Genomic DNA, 23,938 nt, shown 5'->3' on the forward strand with positions numbered 1-23,938 from the left:
TTAACGCGTTACACCTTTAAATTTTTCCTTGACTACTTATAGTCTACGGATAATTTGCTGATCCTTTTTTTGAATGTTGACGTATATGGTCTAGCTAATATATGAAATCCAGCTACAATATCCAGCATTATTCATTGGAACCTCATTTGTACAAAGTAGGAAGAGCAGAGCCCTGGTTTTATGATTCAGGTTAGAATTGGGTTTAAGTTAAGGTCAGACATTTAGTGCGATGGTCAAGGTTAAATAAGGGGCTGGTGAATACATTATACAAGAGAGTGTCCTAACATCCATAGTGAGATCAGCTGAGTGTGTGTATGCGGAGCCGTCAACAGGTTATAAAGTGGGTCCTCAAGGAGCTGTCTGTCTTAAGGCTAGTTTCAAACCCTGTCTACTCTGGTTATATGAAGGGCACTGGGTGTGGGTGTTTTTGTCTGCAGCTGCTTCGTATCAGCCGATGTGTGAGTCTGAATACGCTCTAGGAAAGGTGCAAACCAAAAACTCATACACCTACATACCTTTTTATGAGTTTGTACGTGTGTGTGTGTGTGTGTGTTGAGTGGGTGTTTCTGCCTCCTGAGACACTTCAGACTAGCGCTTGTTTGACTGGCAGCCAAATCTGTGTTTATTCTCGTCTGTAGATTTGTTTGTGTTGTTTTTTTGTCCTCCACACATTTCTAAAGCAACAAACTCACAGTGATCAGGGAGGAACCCATCCCATCCCCCTGTCCAAACACACACACACACACACACACACACACACACACACACACACACACACACACACACACACACACACACACACACTCAAACTACTGTACACTGATTGTGTTTGCTGTCAGCTCTATTCTTCTGTGTTTTGATGGTAAAGGTTAGTCATCTGTAGTTTAACAGTTGCTTCAACTGCTGCTCCTCAGGAGTCGGCTCCCTGCTGCTTCCTCTGTCTAATCAAGAACTAATTTACATCCAAAGCGTCTGCGAATGCAGTTCAGGGCTCGACAGAAGAGAAAACCCGTCCTGCAGTACTTCTGTTAAGCTGTTGACAGGGGGAAAAACTGCTGCTTTATAGATTGGGGCACATTTCAGGAACCTTATGTTCTTGAGGCCAAACTGACGGAGTTTAGTAATTTGACCACTAATATCAGCCAGACCTGTCCTGAATCTGTTTTCCACAACAACTCTTTAAACTGTTGCTGAATTAGTTTCCTACTGTAAGTTAATCTCTTAAACTTGCCAGCTGCTTGACAGTTTTGTAAATAAATAATAATTAACTTGGTAAAGAAATCAACTCATCAGAAACATGTGCTCATTCTCAAAGTACTACATTAATCTACAGCATACCCTTTTACACATAATCCTACAGCTCTGAAACACAATTTCTTTGTTTATTCCACAGGTGACCGCTGTGAGTTTGACCGGCGGCAGGGCAGGTGTGTGCCAGGTGTGTGTCGCAATGGAGGGACCTGTCGGGAGCTTTCGGGCGGCGGTTTCCGCTGCGAGTGTCCTGCAGGAGGTTATGAGCGTCCGTACTGCACCGTCACTGCTCGGTCCTTCCCACCCAAATCCTTTGTCATGTTCCGGGGTCTCAGACAGAGATTTCACCTCTCCATCTCATTAACGTGAGTGGAGTTGCTTTTCATATATATGTTAATGTATATGTATGAATCAGAATTCAGTTTTGATTTGCTGTTCCTTTCTTCCTTTGGACTCACAGCACTTCTCATCCAGCATCACTCAGACAGAGATCCATAACCACTCCTCTTTGATTCGCTCTTACAGTCTCTACTCTCTTTGCTTTAATCTATTTATTGCATCTGACTCAGAAATCGATCCTATTATTCATGGTACCTCTCTCTGCCTCATTCCACCTCCCTGAGAAGTGTGGTTTCTCCTTTCACCCCTCATTCATCTGTCAATTTGCAGGTTTCTGTAACATCTCCTTTGCCTTCTCTTTCTTCTTATGTTACACCTTATCACCCTCATGTTGTGCTCTTTAAATTGTGTTTCACTAAAGTGTCAGAAGGTAAATGCAGCATTTCTGATTACCTCATGCTGCCTCCTTATTTTTTCCAGAGCAGTAAACCCCTCAAATACAAACTGAGTCTTAAAACAGACTTTTATTAGGAGTTAGGACAATAATAGAAGTTCACAGGCCTAATTTAAATCAGCTTTTCCTTTTGCTTTTTTATCAATATCAAGCTTTTAAGCTTTAGGACACTCAAAACTGTATTATTGTGTTTCTGAGCAGAATTTAAAATTGTATCAACAGCACTTGCATGCCTGACCTGACCTTGCATGCACCATAAAGAGACATGCAAGATCAGATTTACATGGATTTTTTTTTTCTTCATTCAGTCGTTTCAACTTCATGTGTCGTTAATAAATCAAATGTTTTTTACTGCAGGGTGCGGTGTTACCTCCATACTCTGTCCTTTGTCTTGCTCGCCCTTCCTCTGGTGACATACAGATTGGCTGTCCATAAGAGATCTGAAGTGGCCCTTAAGAGTGGTCAGGCGTGATTATGGGATGGTTGCCATGGGTGATGTCGCCTTATGATAGTTGCTAAGGTTACATTACCCGTGGGGTTGTTGCTAGGTTGATGGAGTGGTTGCTATCAGATACTGCGGTCATAGCTTTCTTGCCAATTGTGAATTGTTGGTAAGTGAAGGCACCATTTGTTCCATTGATTTGTGACCCCCAGCTGAGTAGTGGTGGTCTTATTTGAGTCGAGGGATGCAGAAGCTTCCCCTGGGTTTCATTTATGAACATTTAAGAGATTTTGTGGTAGAATGTCCCCCCTGGGAAACTTTGATGTTGGCTAATGTGGGTTATAGTGGTAGTTTTCCCTAAATGAAAGGAAAATATTTCCCTGTATCTTTCTTTCCTTTCAAGAACGAGACAAGTTGTGCCCGAGAAAGGTACTTTCCTGCTCCGCATTAAATGCTGGGTAAAATTGCTTTAAGGCTGTCTTATGGTGACTAATTCAGTAGTCTGTGACCGTAGATTCATTTCAACTCTGACAAACCATTAGCCCTCTTCTCCTACATGTCAGTGTTTTATTTCTTTGCTCCACTGCCTGGTCTGATTCTCACATCAGGGCCAAACTGGACTTAATCATTACTCATGTCACTCATGTTCCCACAGAGAACTATTAATAATTAACTCTATTGTATTAAGGTCAGTGACATTATACATATATCAAACTGTATGTTTTCACAAGTTTGTAATTTATTAGTTTAAAATTATTAGTATCTGCTGAGATAAAAGTACACATGACACATGATTTGCCTCACATGAGGCTTATTGCTTTTAGGGAAAAGAGCCACCTTATATTATTTTTTTAGATGCAATTTACACGTATTGTGCGCCACATAACGCGTTCCTATTTGAAGTTATTTTACTCCTTCAATCTCTGCATCTCTACTTAAATGACTCCACTCTCAGTTTGCATTCACTCAAAGCTAAGTTCAGGTTACAGACTTACATTTGCTCAGTAAAAGACAGGATGCCACAGCGCTGCTGGAACTACAGCAGAAGCCACATGTCTGTTATTGAATAACCACAGGTTTATTTTAGACATTGAAAGATAATAAAGGTGTATAGTTGCTTATCTCTACAGAACATTTCCTAACACTGTCATATTGCTGTAACGTATCTTGTTGCAGCCACATTGATCTACAGTGTGTGTGTGTGTGTGTGTGTGTGTGTGTGTAACCTAGTAGGAATCCAGGTCTTCATATTATCATATCTTCATATTCATGCGTTTTGAATTCCATACGAAGCCTGTACGAGGAATGTAGATATTGACTGGTCCACTATGTCAAGCTTGGAAATCACATTAACCAAACCAAGAGTTCAGAATCTCATCTTAAACTCTGTGAACGTGTAATACAATATTGTTCTTCTCAGGAGTGTGTAATACATGGCACACTCATCAATAGACATTCTTAAATTTATTTAACTAACTGTTTGTCTTCTCTAGTTTTGCCACCATGGAGAACAGTGGTCTTCTCCTTTATAACGGACGCTTCAATGAGAAACACGATTTCATCGCTTTGGAAATCCAAGAAGGACAAGTGGTCTTCAAATATTCCACAGGTATTAACAGTTTATACATACATAACTGGACATTATCACAGCATTTGGTGTTAGAGAAAGTCAGATTTTACACCAAGGGAAATAAAAATCTATCATGTTACAACATTTAGATAAATGTTAAATTAACATGCAGTATGTAGTAACAGTATACACTAGTTTAGCTGAAGTATTTCATATTGCACAGCTCCTAGTTTAGCGTAAGCACCATCCATTTCTCTGTGTCTTCCCTGTGCTGACGCAGACAGAATTAACAGCATCGCCTCCAAAATTATACTCCTTCCTGCACCTGGACTTCCACAACTCAACAGCCACTAGCTACACTGTGCTCAAAAGGAGGTCGCAGGGTTTTAGCCTAGAACAATGTGTTTTATATACAGTGTGTAGTAAAAACTAATGGAGAAATGAATTGATTTGAATAAAGACCTGTTTGATATGTAGCTATTAGACTAACACCTCCTTATGTTTTGATGCAAACTTCATCCCTGCAGGTGAATTGTCCACTCAGGTGAGTCCCTTCTTGCCCGGCGGTGTGAGTGATGGCAACTGGCATACAGTTCACATCCACTACTACAACAAGGTGAGTTACATCTTACTTTATTTAGTTTGTGTGTGTGTGTGTTTTTTTTTTTTTGTTTTTTTTTTATCTCGCTTTTGATCTTACATTTTGCGTTACTGATGTCTGTTTAACGAGTTGTCTTCTCAAGCTTTTAAGTGTTCTCATTGCGAGTTTCTGATGCGTCTGCAGAATAGTTTCTCAGCCTTCAGGGCCGTCAGAACACTTTGAATTGAGCTGAAGCGTTTGTGTGTGCATTACGTGGGTGTTTGCTTGTCACCATTTTATTCATGCATATCTCTTTTAATTTTCTTCATGTTCTTTCGTTTTCCTCAGCCAGCTACACGCTATGTGAGTATGAGTGTGTCAGGGTGCACATACACTTCTGTCTCTCTTTCTTTCTGTCTTTTTTCCACCAGCAGACAGTAAGTAAAGCGTGATTGTGTCTGCTTTCACTCCACTATTTTCTTCCCCATATACAGTCCAGTGTCTGTTGTTTGTCTTACTAACTCAAGTTTCCGCTTTTCCTTCTAACACAATGTGCAGTGGCAGTGTAGATACTGAACCTAGCCTGATGTATTGGAGCTGCTATTTTATTATCTGCTGCATGTTGTCTGGTGTCATGCTGGTTCCTGTTTTCTGTTTCTTCAGACTCCATTCAATCTTGTGTATTTGTGTTTTCAGCCCAAGCGCAGTATGAGTGGTGAGGCTCAGGGTCCGTCAGATGAAAAGATTGCCGTGGTGAGCGTTGACGACTGTGATACAGCATTGTCACTCCGCTTTGGGACACAGCTCGGAAATTATAGCTGCGCTGCTCAGGGCAAACAGACCAGCACCAAGAAGTGAGTGTTTCGTTTTTTTCTACCTCCATATTTTTACTTTTCCTTCAATAACAATTATTTGTGATTCTCTGACACATCCAAAGGCAAATTTTCAATATTCCCAGCAACTTCTCCTGTTAATATCATGACAAGCTTATAGGTTTTATGGGTCTTCAGCCCCAAGATGACATGTATAATGATAGTGTGCGCCGGTAAAACAATTCATGGACATTAATAATGAACAGAGAGAATGATCGAATCAGATTTTTGTGGCTACAGTTCTCACAAATTTAGGATTCCACAATGTCAGCATGGCTTAAAAAGGCTTATAAGTGATCACTGCTATGCAGTGAGAAGCAGGTGTAGCATGCGATTTAATGCAAATTTAAGCAGCATAATCTGTTAAAATGCTGCTAAACCTTTGGCTGGGACAGTTGCTGTTGGAGGGATTTTCGGGGGGACGTCAGATCAGGCTGATGAGGTGACTGTAGAGGGAAATCTGTGGGGGCCTCTAATGAGGCACGGCTGTTTAATATCTTCATGCTCCTTCATGTCTGTCTGGATCTGGTCTTGCTATGCGTCGGGTGAATCTGCCTGGTGTTAATGTGCTTTTCTTTTCATTACTCCCTGCTTGTCTGTTTCTTTCACCCGTTTTCTTGCTGTACGCACCATCAAAACATTCAAAATGACAATTTTAGCACCACTTTGCTTTTGAGTGTCTGTTCTGCTCGACCTCCTCAGTGTTTTGCAGGCTCCTCTACCAGAGGTGTGTGTCTGCCAAACAAAAAGTACACATGTGCATCAGAAATTGTGCGTTTCACACACAGTGTACATGTACACATGCACAAAAAGCAGCCTGTCATAGAGTTGATGTCTGGCCTTGCCTCTGGAAGCTGTAATCATGTTGCCTGTGTTCTGTCAGTACTAAGTGAGCCTGAGAAAAGAGAAGAAGGATCAAAGACGAAGGCCAAAGACTAACGCTTCAACACCCTTCTTCCTGCGTTCCTTCTCCGTTTCTCCATTAACAGCTCACCCTCCTCTTACTGAGTCTTGACATCCTCTACTAATGACTCTCTTTGTTGATATTTCCTGTAACTTGCACTTAATCTCTTGTTTGTTTGGATCAGGCTCCTTTTGTCAATCTGACTTCCTTTAAATTCATATTCCGCAAGCGTTCAATCGGCTCGACGCACAGCATGTGTCGCCAAAGAGATCTAAAAGGAAAAACCTCCACTTGCATAGAAAGAAAAAGGAAGATGATGCTCCCAGAGTGAAAACTGCTGTTGTATCTTTGTTTCTCTCACTCATGCAGTCCAACAACTGTTATTTACCTTCCCCAACATCTTCCTCCTGAATTTTCTTGTTTTTCCTCCTTATACTCGTTTTGCATCACTCTTGTCAGACGCCTTTATGCTCACTCTCTCTTGATAATTGCTGTAACGCACACTTAATCTCTTGTTTGTTCATCTGCTTCACCGGCTGCCTCCACGTGTCCTTTTTGTCATTGCTCTTTTTTCATATTTTTCTCCTTTTTATGCCTATTTCTTGACGTCCCCTAACACCTAGCTTGTTTCATTGCTGCCTTCTGTCTCTTTTCTCCTTCTGCTTTGTCATTCACCATTTACCTCTTCTCTCCTGTAATTTGCTGTAACTTACATGTATTGTCCATCTGTCTCTTTGTCTATTTTTGTTTGCACATTTCCAATTTCTTGCTCTTTTCTCCTGCTGCTTCCAGTTTTACCTTCAAGAACATCATTTCATCTCTTCTTAACATCCACTATTATTCTCAGATTCCTGTTCCTTTTGACATTTACCCCTGATGACACATTTAATCTGTAGGGTTTTTAATCCCTATGCCTCTCTTACCCTCTTTCCATGTATTCCCTTTCTTACACCCCCTTCCTTCATCTCTCTCCTCCCTTTTTCCCTCAGTCCTTTCAGGATAATCCTCCATTTCTCATTTTACCTCCTTTCCTCTGCATCGTATTTAGTCTTTCTTTTTAATCTGTTACTGTTTCAGGTCCCTGGACCTGACCGGCCCCTTGTTTCTCGGTGGAGTTCCCAATGTACCAGACAACTTCCAATTTGGCACCAGAGAGTTTATTGGCTGTATGAAGGAGCTGCACATTGACAGCAAGCCGCTGGACTTGGCTGGATTTATTGCTAACAATGGAACAATTCCCGGTCAGCACTGCTAACAACATGAGAGATGACACATTTATAACATTTATTACATTTTTACAAAGATCTTTGTTTTTATTAGATAAAAAGATAGATGCCATTATAATGCTTTTAGGTATCTTACTGTGCATTGGGTCCTGTGCTATAAACCATTTGTTAAATGTGCCCATTATAGTATCTCTCACAGTAATACAGGTTAATAAACATGGTGTTAAATTAAAAGATATAACTGAAAAAATACAGCTGTGCTTGATATATTCCTGATGACGAGGAGATGAAGATGAGGTAGTACTTTAAAGGCCATTTGAATCTGCTAATTCTACTGAGTGCAGTTGGAAAGATTTGGCTGTAATTATGCAGAATCTGAAGTCAAACTTAGCATTAATATTTATCAGTTAATTAATGCATTATTGAAACACCCAACGTAGTGTGTCTGTGTGTGTGTGATATTTTCTAAGCTTCACTGACTATATTTGTGTCCCTTTTTCTTCCCTTAGGCTGCAGCGCTAAGCTGCCCTTCTGTAAGTCCAACCCCTGTCAGAACGGAGGGACCTGCAGGGTGAGCTGGGAGACTTTCTCCTGTGACTGTCCCCTAGGCTATGGAGGGAAGGACTGCAGCCATGGTGAGAGGCTCTATGAATTTATTTCTAGCCAAGGTCCAGCAGTTCATGTTTTAGCCTACGTTGCTACTTTGGTATAATTGTGTGTAACAAGCGAGTTCAAGACTGAGATAATTGTTCTTATGCTAGTGGTGATGAGATGAGTCAAGTGCTTAAAATGCAGCAAAATGACTCTGATCTTCAGCTGCCTTTATTTGATGGCGCTAATTACACTAATGCCTCACTCGTTTGTGAACAATCACATATGTTTACTTGCTCTGGTAAACCTTTAAAAGTGTGCACATTGGCTAAATTGCAATTTTCCCCATTTGTTTCTTATTTAGTGCTGAGTCACCACAGCTGTAGGTTGATGGGTTTTGAGCCTCTGACCTTTGACAGAAGGAAAAGGAGGAAACTCTGTATATTATTCCCTTTATTTCAGAGTATTAACTGGAAACTGCAGCGTGACACACTAAGACTAACACACTAATGGTGTCGCACAGAGGTACTACATTTACTGTGGGCTAGCACTTTCCTAGCTCTGAATCATTGGACCTCGATAAAGCCGAGGGGAATCCCTCCACATCATGGATCTCTGCAGCTCAGGTGAAATCAAGATGACGGTTTTATATTTACTGTCATGTCTTGATTGTGAGCACAGATGGTCAACCCTGTGGGGAAATCAAGTGGCAAAAGATGCTTGCTGGGTAAAATGAAGCTGTTTTTGTGGTCTAAAGGAAAAATGTTCCCTTGTTGTTGCTGAGACCTATTTTGTGCCACTGTGTCGCTCGTGTCGCTCAGTGTGATACAACAATATTCCTATCATTGTGGTGGGAAGATCAGCCATTGATTTTTAGAGTCTTTTAATCATTCATAGATCTGCAGCTGTTGCCTCCCCTGGCTGCCAAAATAATTTGGCATTCCAGCTTATTAATAAACTTCTTCCTTCAAAATGTTTATTGTATTTATCGTTCGCAGGCTCCAAAACAAATTCAGTCCCATAGGTGCTGGACAGAAAAACACAGAGTATTTAAAGGAAACTCGATGAACCTGTGCATTAATCCTCCCTCTCTCACCTTTCACCTCAGTAATGCCACACCCACACCGCTTCCTGGGTAATAGCGCCCTCTGGTGGGACTTGAAGAATGACGTCACCATCTCCACGCCCTGGTACCTCGGCCTGGTGTTCAGGACCAGAGCACGAGATGGGATGCTGCTGCAGGCCCAGGCTGGCCAGTACACCAGCCTCCTGTTTCAGGTAGAAACACGCAGACAGCCACATACAGCCGTCCATTTTCGCTCATGTCTATATTTAAAGTTTAGTAGGTCACTGACAAATTCATTTTGTATACTATCGAATGTGGCTATGACCAACTTCTAAATCAATCGCAATAGTATTTCCAAAAGCCACAAACTGCTGATCTCTCTGGTTGGTGATGTTTTCTTTTTGGCTCTGCTGAAGAGAATAAACATGTTTTTTTTTCCCCCTTTACATTCATGTATTTATTACCAGAAGCTCTTAAAATGCATTAAAACATAAATTGCAAAACCTTCTCCTCCTTCTCTTTTGTACCATAACAAATTGTGCTTTAAATTAACGCTGCACATTATAACTAAATCAACTAAGTGTGACTTAATGCAAAATCCTGTGTGGGCTGCTAAATGTGTTGGTAGCGTTCATGTTGATTATGGGAATTATACTTTAGTGTGGTAATATTTACTAACCTTTATAAAAGACAAAAATCTCAAGGGCTTTTAAATTTCTAATGCTACATTCAAAGAAAGCACTGAATTAGCAGCATGTTGGCAGGAGTGCAGCCAAGACGTTGGATTTCACACTCCCACACACTCGGATATTAACCTCTCAGTCTCCTCTTATCTACCAAGCAGGTTATTTTATTCCTTCATAGTTTTTAAAGCAACTCTCCCTCCTCTCTTTTTTCTTATGCTTGTGTTCTTCTTCATCCCTGTCAGGTGATAAGTGGTCAGCTGGTGTTCTCTGTGACCCGTGGTTCGACCAGACCGGTGCGTCTGAAGTTGGATCAGGTACAGGTGGCAGATGGACAGTGGCATGACCTCCAACTGGAGCTGCGAGACGTCCGCAGTGGCCGAGAGACGCGCTACGTTGCTACACTGCGGCTCGACTTTGGACTCTATCAGGTAATAGATGTGTACAAAGCTCGAAGGAAAAGTTTTAAGGAATAAGGAAACAGATTGTTAAGCAGAATAGTGCAGTGGTGCTTTTACAGCAAATTAAAATAATAAAGTCTAATTGCCAGGCACAGATAAATAACAGGTTTTTCATTATATCTGCTTTGTTAAATTGATAAACCTTAATTTCCATTAACATTTAATTTCCTGATATTCCTTTTTATCAACACTACCCATAGCAGATTCACAATCTTAATTAACTGTGTTTAATTGAAAGTAGTCAGTTTTTTTTATGGCTCTAATTGTTGGATTTGATTTAGTTTGGCTGTTTGAAATCGGCATATACCCTGATGGACAACAACATTCAGCTTAATCGTTTGAAAAATTGTTCTCAGCTATCAGAACTGTAAAACTTTTGGCATTTGGCAAAACATTGTACTCAAGTTGAAGTAAAATTGCCTGTTTGAGCAGCTCTTTTGCTGCTCTAGGACACTGACTAAATGGTGCAGAAAACATTTGTAAATATAAAATTATTAAACACTGAAGATGAAAATTAAACAGCAATTACATCTGACATTGTTTGGCATGTGTGCAGCTTCAGCCAGATCAGATTTTATCATCTTCCACTGCTGTTTGAACGATGATAAATGGGGCTCATTGATTTTGTTTTCATGGTTGTTGTGAACTATGTTGCTTGTCAGTATTGCTTCGCAGCACTGACGGTGTTATCAGTCGAGCAATGACCTTCTCACCGATGTTTGCACGTTGTTGTCTTTTATTTAATAAAGTAGGTCATTCAGTGTGTAGCTGCTGTCCTGACCTCTTATTGGTTAATAAAATATTAAAGAATCATGACCTTTATTTTATGTTAAAAAAAAAAGAAATAAATCATCTTTAAAAAAGCATTTTTATCTTCTCCCATTATAAAGTTAAAACCTCTAATGGTGTAAAGTGATAAAAAAAATGACCCAGTCATTATATATTTTATAAAGCATTTATGACTTTCCTTGTGATTCTTTGGTAGCTCTTATACTTCATGTCCATATGTGGCATTATTGTGATCAAACGATGGTATTCAAATGTGCTCCTTGTGTAGCTTTGTCCATTGTCCAGGTATTGAGTTTGCATAGAGCTATTAATAATAATCTTTGCCCTGTCTCTACACCCCCCCCCCCCCCCACCCCTCCTACACACACACTCTCTTCCACTTTCTCTCCCCATTAGGGGACAGTGATAGTAGGAAATGAGATTCATGGTTTGAAGGTGAAACATCTGCATGTGGGTGGAGTTCTGGGCTCTGGAGAGGTTCAGAATGGAATAAGGGGATGCATACAGGTGAGGATGGATGGATTGAATTTTTAATCTTTAATGGTGGATGAGTGGAGGAAACTGGAAATATGAGATGAGAAATGTGTTAGTTTCTATAAATGAATAAAGCTTTCAGTTTCCTTTAGTAATTACTCCCCTTCCTTTTTCTCTGTAGGGTGTTCGGTTAGGTGTGAGGCCTGATGCCCCTCCCCTGCCCCACCCATCAAGAGCTGTCAAAGTGGAGACCGGCTGCAGTGTTGGTAATCCATGTGTGTCGTCTCCTTGCCCCGCCCACAGCCGCTGTTTCGATCAATGGGAGCGGCACACCTGTACCTGTGAACCTGGTGAGTTTATGGAGAGATGATGTTGGTTTTGTAGATGTGGATGAAGATGCTGTCATTGGCTCTCTTATGTCCAGCCAGTTTCAGAGATAGTTTTAGACTTACTTTTTGTTCAGAATATTGGTGGAAAAGGAGGAATTAATACAGAAACAGTTTCTCAGGATGCAGAATTTACAAAGGGGAATAAAAAAGGTTGCACACAAGATTTCTCCAACTAGTCACAAGTTGAAATAAAGCACTTTGCCTGGCAGTGTTTGCTACAATATACTGTATTTATACCTTGTTACCACCAAGCTCCAGCATCTAGAGACACAAACATGTCAAAGTATAAATGTGGAGGTTAAACAGAACGCAACACACAAACAATTCCTGTTCAAATATGCACAGATAACACAAGCACAATATGTTATATATAAATATTAATAAAGACCAAACTAAGATAAAAGTAAGTAAAACCCAGTACACATGCTGTGATTTTTGCATTCAGCATGCACACATCCACAGAAGAGTTTGTCTCCTGCAGAGAGCTTATTTAGCCTTCTGATCTTCTGATTCTGAAATGTGATCAATAATTAATGCTTTAAATCATTCATTTGAAACATTCAGGTTGGATCTAGATAGTTGTTTTCTCTAATGTGGATAAAAATATTGGAGTTTTGGACAGTTTGTTGGATAAAGCAAGTTGTTTTAAGATTACAGTGCTACTGATCTCAGATGTTTTATATAATAAAGTTAAGAAATTTATTGATTTTAAAGCTTTGAGCTATTGACACCTGATCATCACATGCATCTGATTTTCTAATTTGACCTGCCCCAGTATATGTAAAATAATCTGACCAAGAGCGATTTTCCAACTTAGTCGTGCAAGTTGAATTGCATGTATTCTGACTTCCATCCCAGGGATATGGTCTTAATATTTTTCATGCCCTAGCTATTGGATGTAGGTGTAGAAAATAGATACGGTGTAAGAGGCTACTTAGACAGTGGCATAAAGAGAAAAATAAAGGGAATAATTATGATATGGCCAAATCTGTGTAGGTGTCTGCCAATGCTCTAACTGGGTTAAAGAGATGTTTGGGAATGCATAATGAGTTCTCATCCACCTGAGACTGAGAGACTGCGGGCTAACTTACAAAATCTCCTTAGTCAGGTGAATATAATGAGGCAGAATTAATGTGCGGGAGAAAACCTGATTAAAAGAGAAGGAGAAGAGTAGAAATGTAAGAGTTGGAGAGAGAGAAGGGTAAACAATAAGGCATAGAGAGACGTAGCAAGAGCAAGAAGAGGAAGAGAACAGAAAGATGAAAAGAAGGCAGAGGAGGAACAGAGAGACTGAAGTGTTAATGATTAATGAAGAGAAAGAGGCTGGTGACGGAAATAGAGTAAAATAAACACTAAATGTTTTGAGGCAAGTGCAAAAAGAGAACAAAGAAGGCATCAAGAAGTCAAATCAAACAGCCTGAAAACACTGGTGACACATTTGGGAATAAATCCACACAACCACTGGCATATATGTACACAGAGACACACAAATCATAGGAGCGAGAGAAACTTAACACGACAGACGCACACGCATCAGTGAAAGAATACAAAAGTGGAGGAGAGGATGGAGAGTGTTGATTTTAATTTGGAGCTTAATTAATAGCCACTGATGCAACAGCTATAGTTAATTTTTATGGATACCATAAACAAACCAACACTCTCAGATGATTAAAGGAGATTATTTATGTTTATGATTAAAGGAGAGATTGAAAGCACATTAAAAAAGAAACATGAAAGACTGTGGCACCTTTTCACATTAGTATCTGAGAACATTGGTGAGCTCTTACCTTTGTAATTGCTACATTAATAGCTCAGCTTTTCTTTTATCATATAAACTTTATTGGTTTTAAGCTATTTTCCAAACATTTATTGACTGATTAAATGGATGCTACAGCAGCATCTAATCTTAAATGACGATGAAGAAAGTACCACTAGAAGGGAAGTTGTTGAAAGAAAAGTTGGAAAATGGGAGCATAAACTTGAAGTGGAGGTGGAAGGAGAAAGAGAGTGTATATGGAGGATATAGTTAAAGCGAGAGAGCCTGCAGGGCTACTACCACCATGGGAGAGGAAGCAGCGAGGCGCTGCTATCCCTGTAGCATCCTGCACTAGCCTGCAGCTAATACTAAACCTTGACTTAGTAACATGGACCACACACTGAGAGAGGACACACGCAGACACACACACACACTTATTGTACACCTATTTACTGTAAACACACTCACACAGGTACTCGGTTTCATTATCATTACACTTCATTGGCACGATGAGCATTAAAAATGGAAAGTGTTTTACAATGAATGTTGCTGAGAGACAAATCAAAGTTTAATTAAAGCACAGAGAGGAAAAAAAAAAAAGAAGAGGGAGGTAAACTCTGAATAATTCCCTTTCATGAGATGTGTTTGTGCCTGTGTGTGTGTGTGTGTGTGTGTGTGTGTGTGTGTGTGTGTGTGTGTGTGTGTGTGTGTGTGTGTGTGTGTGTGTGTGTGTGTGTGTGTGTGTGTGTGTGTGTGTGTGTGTGTGTGTGTGTGTGTGTGTGTGTGTGTGTGTGTGTGTGTGTGTGTGTGTTGGCCTTGTGCTGAAACTAGCCTAATGGTCTCTGCATCTGACTGCATCTTTGATTTGTGCAAGGCAGCATCTTAGAAAACACAGATACACACAAAGTTGTGTTTCCATCACTTCAGGGGATTCTACGTTGATTTATATTAATGTCCTGAACACTTATCTTAAAAATAATAACCATGGCTCTTGACTAACCCTAATCTTAACATTGTTCTCCCTAAAATATGACGATTTACTGTAGGAACTTGCGTTTTGTCCCCACAGTGTGAGCACTACACACACTGAGTCAAAGCTCTACTTGACAGAGCACACATCAACATCTGCGCTCCTGTCTGCCTGCCTGCCTGTGTGTGTGTGTGTGTGTGTGTTTGTTTGTGTGTGACAGTGTGTTGCCAGTTGCTGCAGGCTGATTCACTGCAGTGTGAAACTGAATTTAATATGATAAATTACAGCCATGTTGATTTATGTCCACTTGGGTTCCCATAGCTGTTTAAAAAAACACGATCACGTTCAGAAAACATATGTTCTGGGTGTGTGAAACCAGAATTCTCATAGCCGCTTTTGCTGCGGTAATGAGTCATTTATCAGTGTTTCCTGCTTTTGTTGAGATGTTAAAATAGCGGTTGAAAATGGCAAATGCCAAATAAATAGTTCCTCAAATGGAGTTTGTCAGAAAAGTGCATTATATGAGATTGTTTCTGAGCAAGGTGTGCGTCCATAGCCTGCACTGCTCGGGTCCCTCTGGGAGAAATTTATGAAATTTATTTCTTGTGTTCCAACCTACAGTAACTGCAGGATCCTCAAGGTGCTGAATCAGAGCAAAAGTTGTTCTCTTTAAATGATGATTCCTCACCTAGGAATGTCATTTATTGACTGGAAATGTTCATGTATTTGACACTGTTGTACAGCTAAATGAAAAACATTATGTGAAGAGAACCAGTGCAGTTTTTTATCTGACTGACTGACAGTTCTTCAAATCTTAGACCTCTGTTGACACTTATTTGTAATAATCTGTCATCTATCATATACAGCAGACCATTATTCTCTACCTACAAATGTTTGTTTACCTATTTAGCAGCTACATCCTCTAGTACTTTGCTTGTTTCCCATTTTGTTGTTGTGCTGTTGTGCTGCTGGAAATGAATTTAGCAAATGTTGTGAGACTAAACCATCCAGTAAAGATGCACTTACACCAAAACAATGGCATACAAAAGGCTAAAAGGTTGTGTGGACCGCGTTGAATGATAATTCTGTATACTGCGTCACTGTCATGTGACAGGTCATTTAGTTCAATTTTCAATGTCATCATTCTTTCTCACCTACTCTACATATTTATATTGGGTATTTTTGACATCCATCATCTTCCCACTGTCGGACAGAAGACAGTTGGACACGCAGCAGGTGAAGAGTTGAGTCATGTGTCCTTTACCTCATTGTAATCTATTACAGTAAAGTGTCAGACGAGAAGCTGTGAGTCACACTAGACGTGTGTGTGTGTGCGTTTGTGTGTAAGGCTCAAGAGCCATAACTTTTCAAACAAGCTGCTGGGCCCAGACTGTGAAAGACAAAAACACACACATGCACACATAATTTACAACATTTTGTTCTTACAGACTCGAGCCTCTCTCCCTGCCGCTCTCTCGTATTGTTGTGACAAGGCCAATGTCATTATAAGCGTCTAAAAACACCCAAGGCTGTTTGTCAGTTGCCATGGCGAAAGTGTAAAGATGTACAGCGCTGATAGAAGACAACTGAGTGTGTGTGTGTGTCTGTGTTAGACGTGTGTTTTTATGTGAAACAAATAATTAGAATATGAACAATAGCCGTGATTATCTTTACTCTTCTGTTTGTATAATTCCTGAGACATTTTCATGCATAGCGAGGAGAGAACAAGGTAGATGGAAAAAAAAAAAAAAAAGATGTGTATGATGGTTTGCGTAGGTGGAGGAGAGAAGGCAAGGCCAGTGTGTGTGTGTGTGTGTGTGTGTGTGTGTGTGTGTGTCATTACAAATTAAAGTTTGTGTAGGTTTGTTTTTAATAAAGAATGGAGTAAGCTAGAGAGAGATATTTAAAGAATAGCAGTCACTTGTGTGTCTAAGTTGAAGCCAAGGCCACCGGCTTGAAGGCTGAGTGGTTTTTGATATTTTCTATAGATGAACAAGTGAAAGCGGACCTCAGATCTGTCAGTTACAGATGGAGGAACACAGACTCGAGCAAGCTGCACACACACACACACACACACACTTAAATCACACTGCAATCTATGGAGACGTCCTTCTATTCAGTGCTGTTAAATTAAAAAGACAGCATTAAATCCGAACTCGTTCAAGTTGGAGACGGAGAATTGTCATAACATGAAATATTTTGTTGCAAAGATAATTTTGTGTTTTTCATTTGATGGTTAGTATTGATATAAAAAACAATATTAGTATTTTGTCCTTGAGGAGTCAGAAAATTATTTGTTAAACAGACTTAATGTTAAAATAAGAACTTCTTTGTTTGTTTGTTCTTATTTCTGGCAAGTTTGACCAAAGCTCATGCAAGAACGTCCAATCAGTTGTATTATTATTTCGATTCAAAGTTACTGTATTATTAATTAGCCAAAATTTCACTCTTTGGGTTTGCATTTATTGTTTTTACTAGCATCTCAACTTTAAGGCAAGGTCTAGCAGCTTAGGCCTGTAAAATTTTAATCTACCTATTAACACAGGCACCTCAAAGAATAAACACAACAGTTCTTTTACAACGAAAAGCCGGTCTGGATGAAAGACTTTCTTTATTTGTGCTAAACACATCCTAAAGTGTGTGTGTGAAGCACTTCGCTTTAGACATTAGATTAAAGAGGGAGTCGTATGTGCCGACCTGTATTACCATATAAGAGGCTGCTGTGTTTGTATGGAGTGTCTGGGGACTGCATTGAAGTGTATAACGGCTACGTTCACCGCGCTGTACCGCTGCACACTGAAGTGTACTGTGGGAATGTCTGTGTTGTAAGTTGTTCTGTTGAAGTGGCTTGCTTAGCAATTTTGAAATCTTTGCTTTTACTGAGACACTTTTCAGAGCCATGACGGCAGAATTGGGTTTTTTGACAATGACTTTATACAGGATGTTTCTACTTGGGTTTTCATTGACTCCACTTGATTTTGTTCCATTGCTTTTTATAGCTGCAGCATGCTTCTTCACAGTGCAACAAAAATAATGGCATGTAAGGGAGATGAATTATCCAAAATATGCTAAAACTGCAATTACTGATTATTGTATCATCAGTAGTCATTATGCCTTTTTTACTATTATAATTAAATTACTGTTTTTAGGTTTGACCAACAGTGGAAAACACCCAGATACTTTCAGGTATAAAACAAAAAGAATAGCAAATCCTCATATTTGAGGAACTAGAACCAGCAACAGTGTGTTGCACAATAGACAACAGCAGTAAAAAGTTATTTATCACTGCAAAAATCTACTCTAACCAGAAGTACCTGAAGCACCGTGAAATGAATTATTTACTCTAATTCTCTCGCTCTCTCAGGTTACTATGGGAAAGGCTGCACTGACGCCTGCCATCTGAATCCATGTGAGAACGAGGCTCAGTGCCACAGGAAGCCCAGCTCCTCCCACGGATACATCTGTGACTGTGGAGACAACCACTATGGGCAGTACTGCCAACACAGGTAAACACACACACGCCACAACTGACTGAAAGTCTGAACTGTGGTTCACCTGTGTAATACTGTTAGATATGTAGCTGTTGATGCTGCCTGTTCAGGTGTGTTTGTCTTAGCACCTTTACTGCAATGTGTTGTTGCATTGCATGTAGTCCACAAGACTGTAGACTTAACGGAGAGGCGCACACACACACACACACACACACACACACACACACACACACACACACACACACACACACACACACACACACACACACACACACACACACACACACAGGTTATCTGTATGAGTTAAACTGTGTGAAAAGAGCATGAACCCCTCGCTTCCCTCTTTCCTGTCTATGAAATCCTCACATGCTGGTGTTAGATGTTCTGATGTCTTTAATCTACAGTAGTGTGTGTGTGTGTGTGTGTGTGTTTGTGCGCCTCTCCCTTACGTCTACAGTCTTGTGTAGTTTTCACAAAGACACACATCACCAGCTGCTGATGAAATGATACGTCTACAAGTCTCTAACTCTCTTAATTTCCCCCGATGTGTCTCTTCGCTCTCTCTCTCTCTCTCTCCCTCCTGCCTTGTAATCTTCCCTCTTTCTTCTTAAACGGATTCACCGAGTTTGGCTCATTAATCATTTTCTTTGATAGCTTATAGGAAGGCACGAAAAACACCAAAGTAATCCCCTTGATTTCTTTTGCTAAGTTGCTGCTTGCTAACTCACATTAAACACACCAGTCCATTAGTAGATCAACAGATAATGATATTGATAATGGATTATTTGAGATGTGTATTCTTAAATTATTAGAAACAAGTGTAGAAAGTCCGTGTAATATATGTCCCTCACAAGTTAATTTAGAAGCATCTTAAAAAGGAAAACTTGAATCATTTCTGAAGCTAATATGATAAATCATTTGCTTGAGCCTAATTCTCATTTAGGGAATCGCACAACTAGTGCAGCTTCTTCCCTCCCCTTGTGATTAGACACATCATTTGCCAATCAAACCTTTTAATTCAATTCAATTCAATTCAATTTTATTTGTAGAGCGCTTTTTACAATTGACATTGTCACAAAGCAGCTTTACACAACCAAAGAACAGTACATGAACAGTGTATGTGTATGAGTCATAATAATGTGATTGTCCCTGATGAGCAAGCCGAGGGCGACAGTGGCAAGGAAAAACTCCCTGAGAAGGCAACAGGAAGAAACCTTGAGAGGAACCAGACTCAACAGGGAACCCATCCTCATATGGGTGATTACATGCTGTGTAGGCAGCAGTCCAGTATAACAGTTAAAGTATTTTAAGTTAATATGGAGTCCAGTTAGTTATTGCAGGCAGACTAGTTCCATTCCTTGACTATCGAGCGTAGAGTCGAGACCTCCAAGAAACAGCTTCCGATGTCCGCCGAGGCCGGGACCGACATCATAGTAGCTTGTGACCAATCCAGTCTCCAAACGCATCCCAAAGGGCAAACGGTGGATCCAGGCGACGAGATCTCCAGCCAGAAGTTGGGCATCAGGACGAGTCAGACAGGTCCAGAGGGCAAAGGGTGGAATGACGTGTAGCTCGACAGAGAGACAGGAAGAGGGAAAAGAGAGAGGGAGAGGGAAAGAGAGAGAAGAGGAGAGATTGCAGTTAGTTGTATTCACAGTCAGATAAAGTTTGAGGTGAATGTATATTTAGTGTAGTGCAGCAGGGACTCCGGCAGGACTAATTATGACAGCCTAACTAAAAGGGTGGGTTCAGAAGAAAACACAGACATGAGGGCGCACTGGGATGTAGAGCAACCAAACACTTCACCATCAACAAACCCGAGTGATCAGTGAGAGTTGGGAAGACAGCATCTAAACATACCAGTTCACCATAATGCTCTACGTCCATGAGTCCTTCCCAGATCTATTTACTCAAATGCTTGACTAAATAGGTAGGTTTTCAGCCTAGACTTAAACACTGAGACTGTGTCTGAGTCCCGAACGCTATTTGGAAGGCTATTCCATAACTTTGGGGCTTTGTAAGAAAAAGCTCTGCCCCCAGCTGTAGTTTTTAGGATACGAGGTACTGACAGGCAGCCAGCATCCTTTGAGCGAAGTAGGCGTGGTGGATCATAAGACACTAGCAGTTCACTTAGATAATGCGGCGCAAGACCATTTAATGCTTTAAATGTCAAAAGTAGTATTTTAAAATCAATGCGAAATTTCACGGGGAGCCAATGAAGTGTAGATAAGATAGGCGTGATGTGATCGTATCTTCTGGTTCGAGTGAGGACTCTCGCTGCTGCATTCTGAACTAACTGAAGCTTGTTTATGCACCTGGCTGAACAGCCAGACAGTAAGGCATTACAGTAGTCCAACCTAGAGGTGATGAAAGCATGGACTAATTTTTCTGCATCATTTAGTGACAAAATATTCCTTATCTTGGCAATATTTCTGAGGTGAAAGAAAGCTGTCCTGGTGACATTATCTACATGAGCTTCAAATGAAAGACTGGAATCTAGAATTACACCAAGGTCTTTGACTGTTGCACTAGATGTAACGGAAAGGCCATCTAGAGTTACGGTGTGGTCTAACATCTTGCTTCTAGCTGCAGATGATCCTATAACTAGTACTTCTGTCTTATCAGGATTTAGCAGAAGGAAGTTAATTAGCATCCAGTCTCGTATATCCTTTACACATTGCTCAACTTTATTAAGCAGTTTGATCTCATCTGGTTTTGATGAAACATATAACTGTGTGTCGTCAGCATAACAATGAAAGTTAATACCATGTTTACGGATAATGTTGCCCAGAGGAAGCATGTAGAGGGAAAAAAGCAGGGGGCCTAAAACTGAACCCTGTGGAACACCAAACTCCACTGGAGAGCATGTGGAGTAATCGCCATTTAGATCTACATACTGATAACGATCAGTCAAATAGGACCTAAGCCAGGAGAGGGCCGTTCCCTTAATTCCAACAACATTTTCTAGTCTGTGAAGGAGAATACTATGGTCAATGGTGTCGAAAGCTGCACTGAGATCGAGTAGCACAAGCATAGAGACACTACCCTGATCAGAGGCCAATAGGAGGTCATTTACTACTTTAACAAGGGCCGTCTCTGTGCTGTGATGAGGCCTAAATCCTGACTGATAGAGTTCATGTATGTTATTTCTATGAAGATACGAGGATAGCTGCCCAGCTACTATCTTTTCGAGAATCTTTGAGATAAAGGGGAGGTTTGATATCGGCCTGTAATTTGACAGCTGACAAGGGTCGAGATCAGGTTTCTTGATTAGCGGTTTAATAACTGCTAATTTAAAACACTTTGGGACATACCCACAGCTGAGTGAGGAATTTATGATTGTCAGCAGGGGTTCTATTATTTCTGGCACTATCTGTTTTAGAAAGTGTGTCGGTATAGGGTCTAATGTACAGGTTGAAGATTTTGCAGAAGAGATGAGTGAAATTAGTTCATTCTCTTCAAGAGGAGTAAAGTAATCTAGGTACTGATCTGCTGAGGTTAGCTCGTCACCTGCGTCAACTAAATTGTCTGGTTTTAAAGCTTGAATTTTCTGCCTTATATTTACAATTTTGTTATTGAAAAAGTTCATGAAGTCCTCACTACTGCACAACGTTGTTGTGGAGATATCTGCAGTAGTTTTCTTTCTAGTTAATTTGGCTACTGTATTAAATAAAAATCTAGGGTTGTTTTTGTTGTTTTCTATGAGAGTGGAGAGATACGTTGATCTAGCTGCACTAAGAGCTTTTTTATAGTTCAGGATGCTCTCCTTCCACGCTATCTGGAATACTAACAGTTTAGTTTGGCGCCATTTACGTTCTAACTTTCGAGTAGTCTGTTTTAAGACGCGCGTGTCATCGTTATACCAAGGAGCAAGTTTCTTATCTCTAATGACTTTTCTTTTAACTGGAGCTACTTTATCTAAGGTATAATGTAATGACGACTCGAGATATTCAGTCGCCTGGTCTAGTTCTGTGGTGTCAGACGGTGATCCAATCAAAGTTGATAACTCTGGAAGATTACTAATAAAGCTCTGTGCGGTAGTTGATGTAAATGTACGTTTAATGCGATAGCGCGGCGCTGAGTATACATTGTTAATATGACACACTGTAGTTGAAACAAGATAGTGGTCTGAGATAACTTCAGACAGTGGGAGCGTAAGTAAATTTCTTATACTTAAACCGAATGATATTATTAAATCTAAGGTGTGACCCGCTTTATGAGTGGGTCCTACTACACACTGATCTACTCCTAGCGAGTCCAATATGGACACAAATGCTGTTCTCAGAGGGTCTTCTGGATTCTCAAAGTGAATATTAAAATCTCCAGCAATTAACGCTTTGTCTACAGAAACAACTAGGTTAGAAAGGAAATCTGCAAATTCACAAAGAAATTCAGAGTAGGGCCCTGGGGGTCTGTAAATGATAATTAGCGGGATCGGCTGAGCAGACTTTATATTTGTATCTATACTTGTTATGTTACTATAAAGACATTCAAAAGCTTTAAATTTGTGTACATGCTTTTGTACGATAGTCAGTTTATCATTATAAATAACTGCGACACCTCCTCCTCTACCAGACAGACGAGGCTGGTGAATGTAGCTGTATCCAGGAGGAGTTGCTTCATTTAAAGCTACATACTCGTCCTGTTTAATCCAGGTTTCTGTTAAACAGAGTATATCAAACTCCTGATCTGTGATAGTTTCATTAATAGTAAGAGCTTTAGATGTAAGAGATCTAATATTTAACAGTCCTAACTTCAGATCAGAGGTGCTGGCTGCACAATCAGTGTGCTCTGAATTTGAGGTCTGTATGTTAATTAAATTATTAAAACAGACTTTCTGGGTTTTTCTAGCTTTTTGTTTAGCTCGAGGAACAGACACAGTCTCAATATGTTGAACCCTGAGTGACGACTCTGTGCAGCTAGCAGACACTTGGTTTAGCCTGTTTGTCTGCTCCCTGGCCTGGACTCTGGGTAGTCAGCGACTAGCTAGGCCTGATCTTAGACTATGAGCTATACTGCAAGAAATGAGAGCAGCACCTTCCCGAGTGGGATGGACACCGTCCCGCCCTAACAGGCCAGGTTTGCCCTCAAAGGTACTCCAATTATCTATGAAGCCCACGTTGTTTTCGGAGCACCACCTGGACATCCAGCGGTTCAGCGACCATAACCTGCTGTAGGTTATGTCGCCTCGTCTCATTGGGAGGGGGCCAGAGAAGATTACCACTTCGGACATCGCCTTCGCTAATTTAAACACCTCTTTAAAGTTATTCTTGGTAACCTCAGACTGACGAAGGCGTATATCGTTAGCTCCGGCATGTACCACTATCTTAGAAAAGCTATGCTGTCCTAAGGCCCTAAGATTGCCTTCAATGTCCGGTACCCTGGCCCCCGGGATACACCTGACCACAGCCGCTGGAGCCCCTAAAGGTCTGGCTAGTTTCACGTGTCTCATGATCGAGTCTCCTATGACCAGAGTTCTTCCAGGTTTCTCAGTGGGTGAATCACTGAGGGGGGCAAACCTGTTGGACACGTGAAGCGCGGGGGTGGTGTGCTCCGGTGGGCTAGCTTTAGCCTTAGCCTTAGCTTTGGCTGCGCGAGTATGCCGCCGAGTCGTCACCCACTCGCCCCGC

General features: G+C 40.6%; 1 protein-coding gene across 1 annotated transcript in view; it reads left to right on the plus strand.

Annotated features, from left to right (window-relative positions):
• celsr3 (cadherin, EGF LAG seven-pass G-type receptor 3) overlaps positions 1–23,938 on the plus strand; it is an 87,159-nt gene that overhangs the window by 36,778 nt on the left and 26,443 nt on the right. The window contains exons 4-15 of the mRNA XM_026367600.1: positions 1,394–1,616; positions 3,980–4,095; positions 4,584–4,672; positions 4,985–4,999; positions 5,333–5,490; positions 7,490–7,653; positions 8,148–8,273; positions 9,338–9,507; positions 10,224–10,409; positions 11,625–11,735; positions 11,884–12,052; positions 18,182–18,323. Coding sequence (XP_026223385.1) covers positions 1,394–1,616; positions 3,980–4,095; positions 4,584–4,672; positions 4,985–4,999; positions 5,333–5,490; positions 7,490–7,653; positions 8,148–8,273; positions 9,338–9,507; positions 10,224–10,409; positions 11,625–11,735; positions 11,884–12,052; positions 18,182–18,323 — 1,669 coding nt within the window. The remainder of the gene's footprint in view (positions 1–1,393; positions 1,617–3,979; positions 4,096–4,583; positions 4,673–4,984; positions 5,000–5,332; positions 5,491–7,489; positions 7,654–8,147; positions 8,274–9,337; positions 9,508–10,223; positions 10,410–11,624; positions 11,736–11,883; positions 12,053–18,181; positions 18,324–23,938) is intronic.

The sequence above is a fragment of the Anabas testudineus genome, chromosome 7 (assembly GCF_900324465.2).
Source record: "Anabas testudineus chromosome 7, fAnaTes1.2, whole genome shotgun sequence".
Taxonomy (NCBI): domain Eukaryota; kingdom Metazoa; phylum Chordata; class Actinopteri; order Anabantiformes; family Anabantidae; genus Anabas; species Anabas testudineus.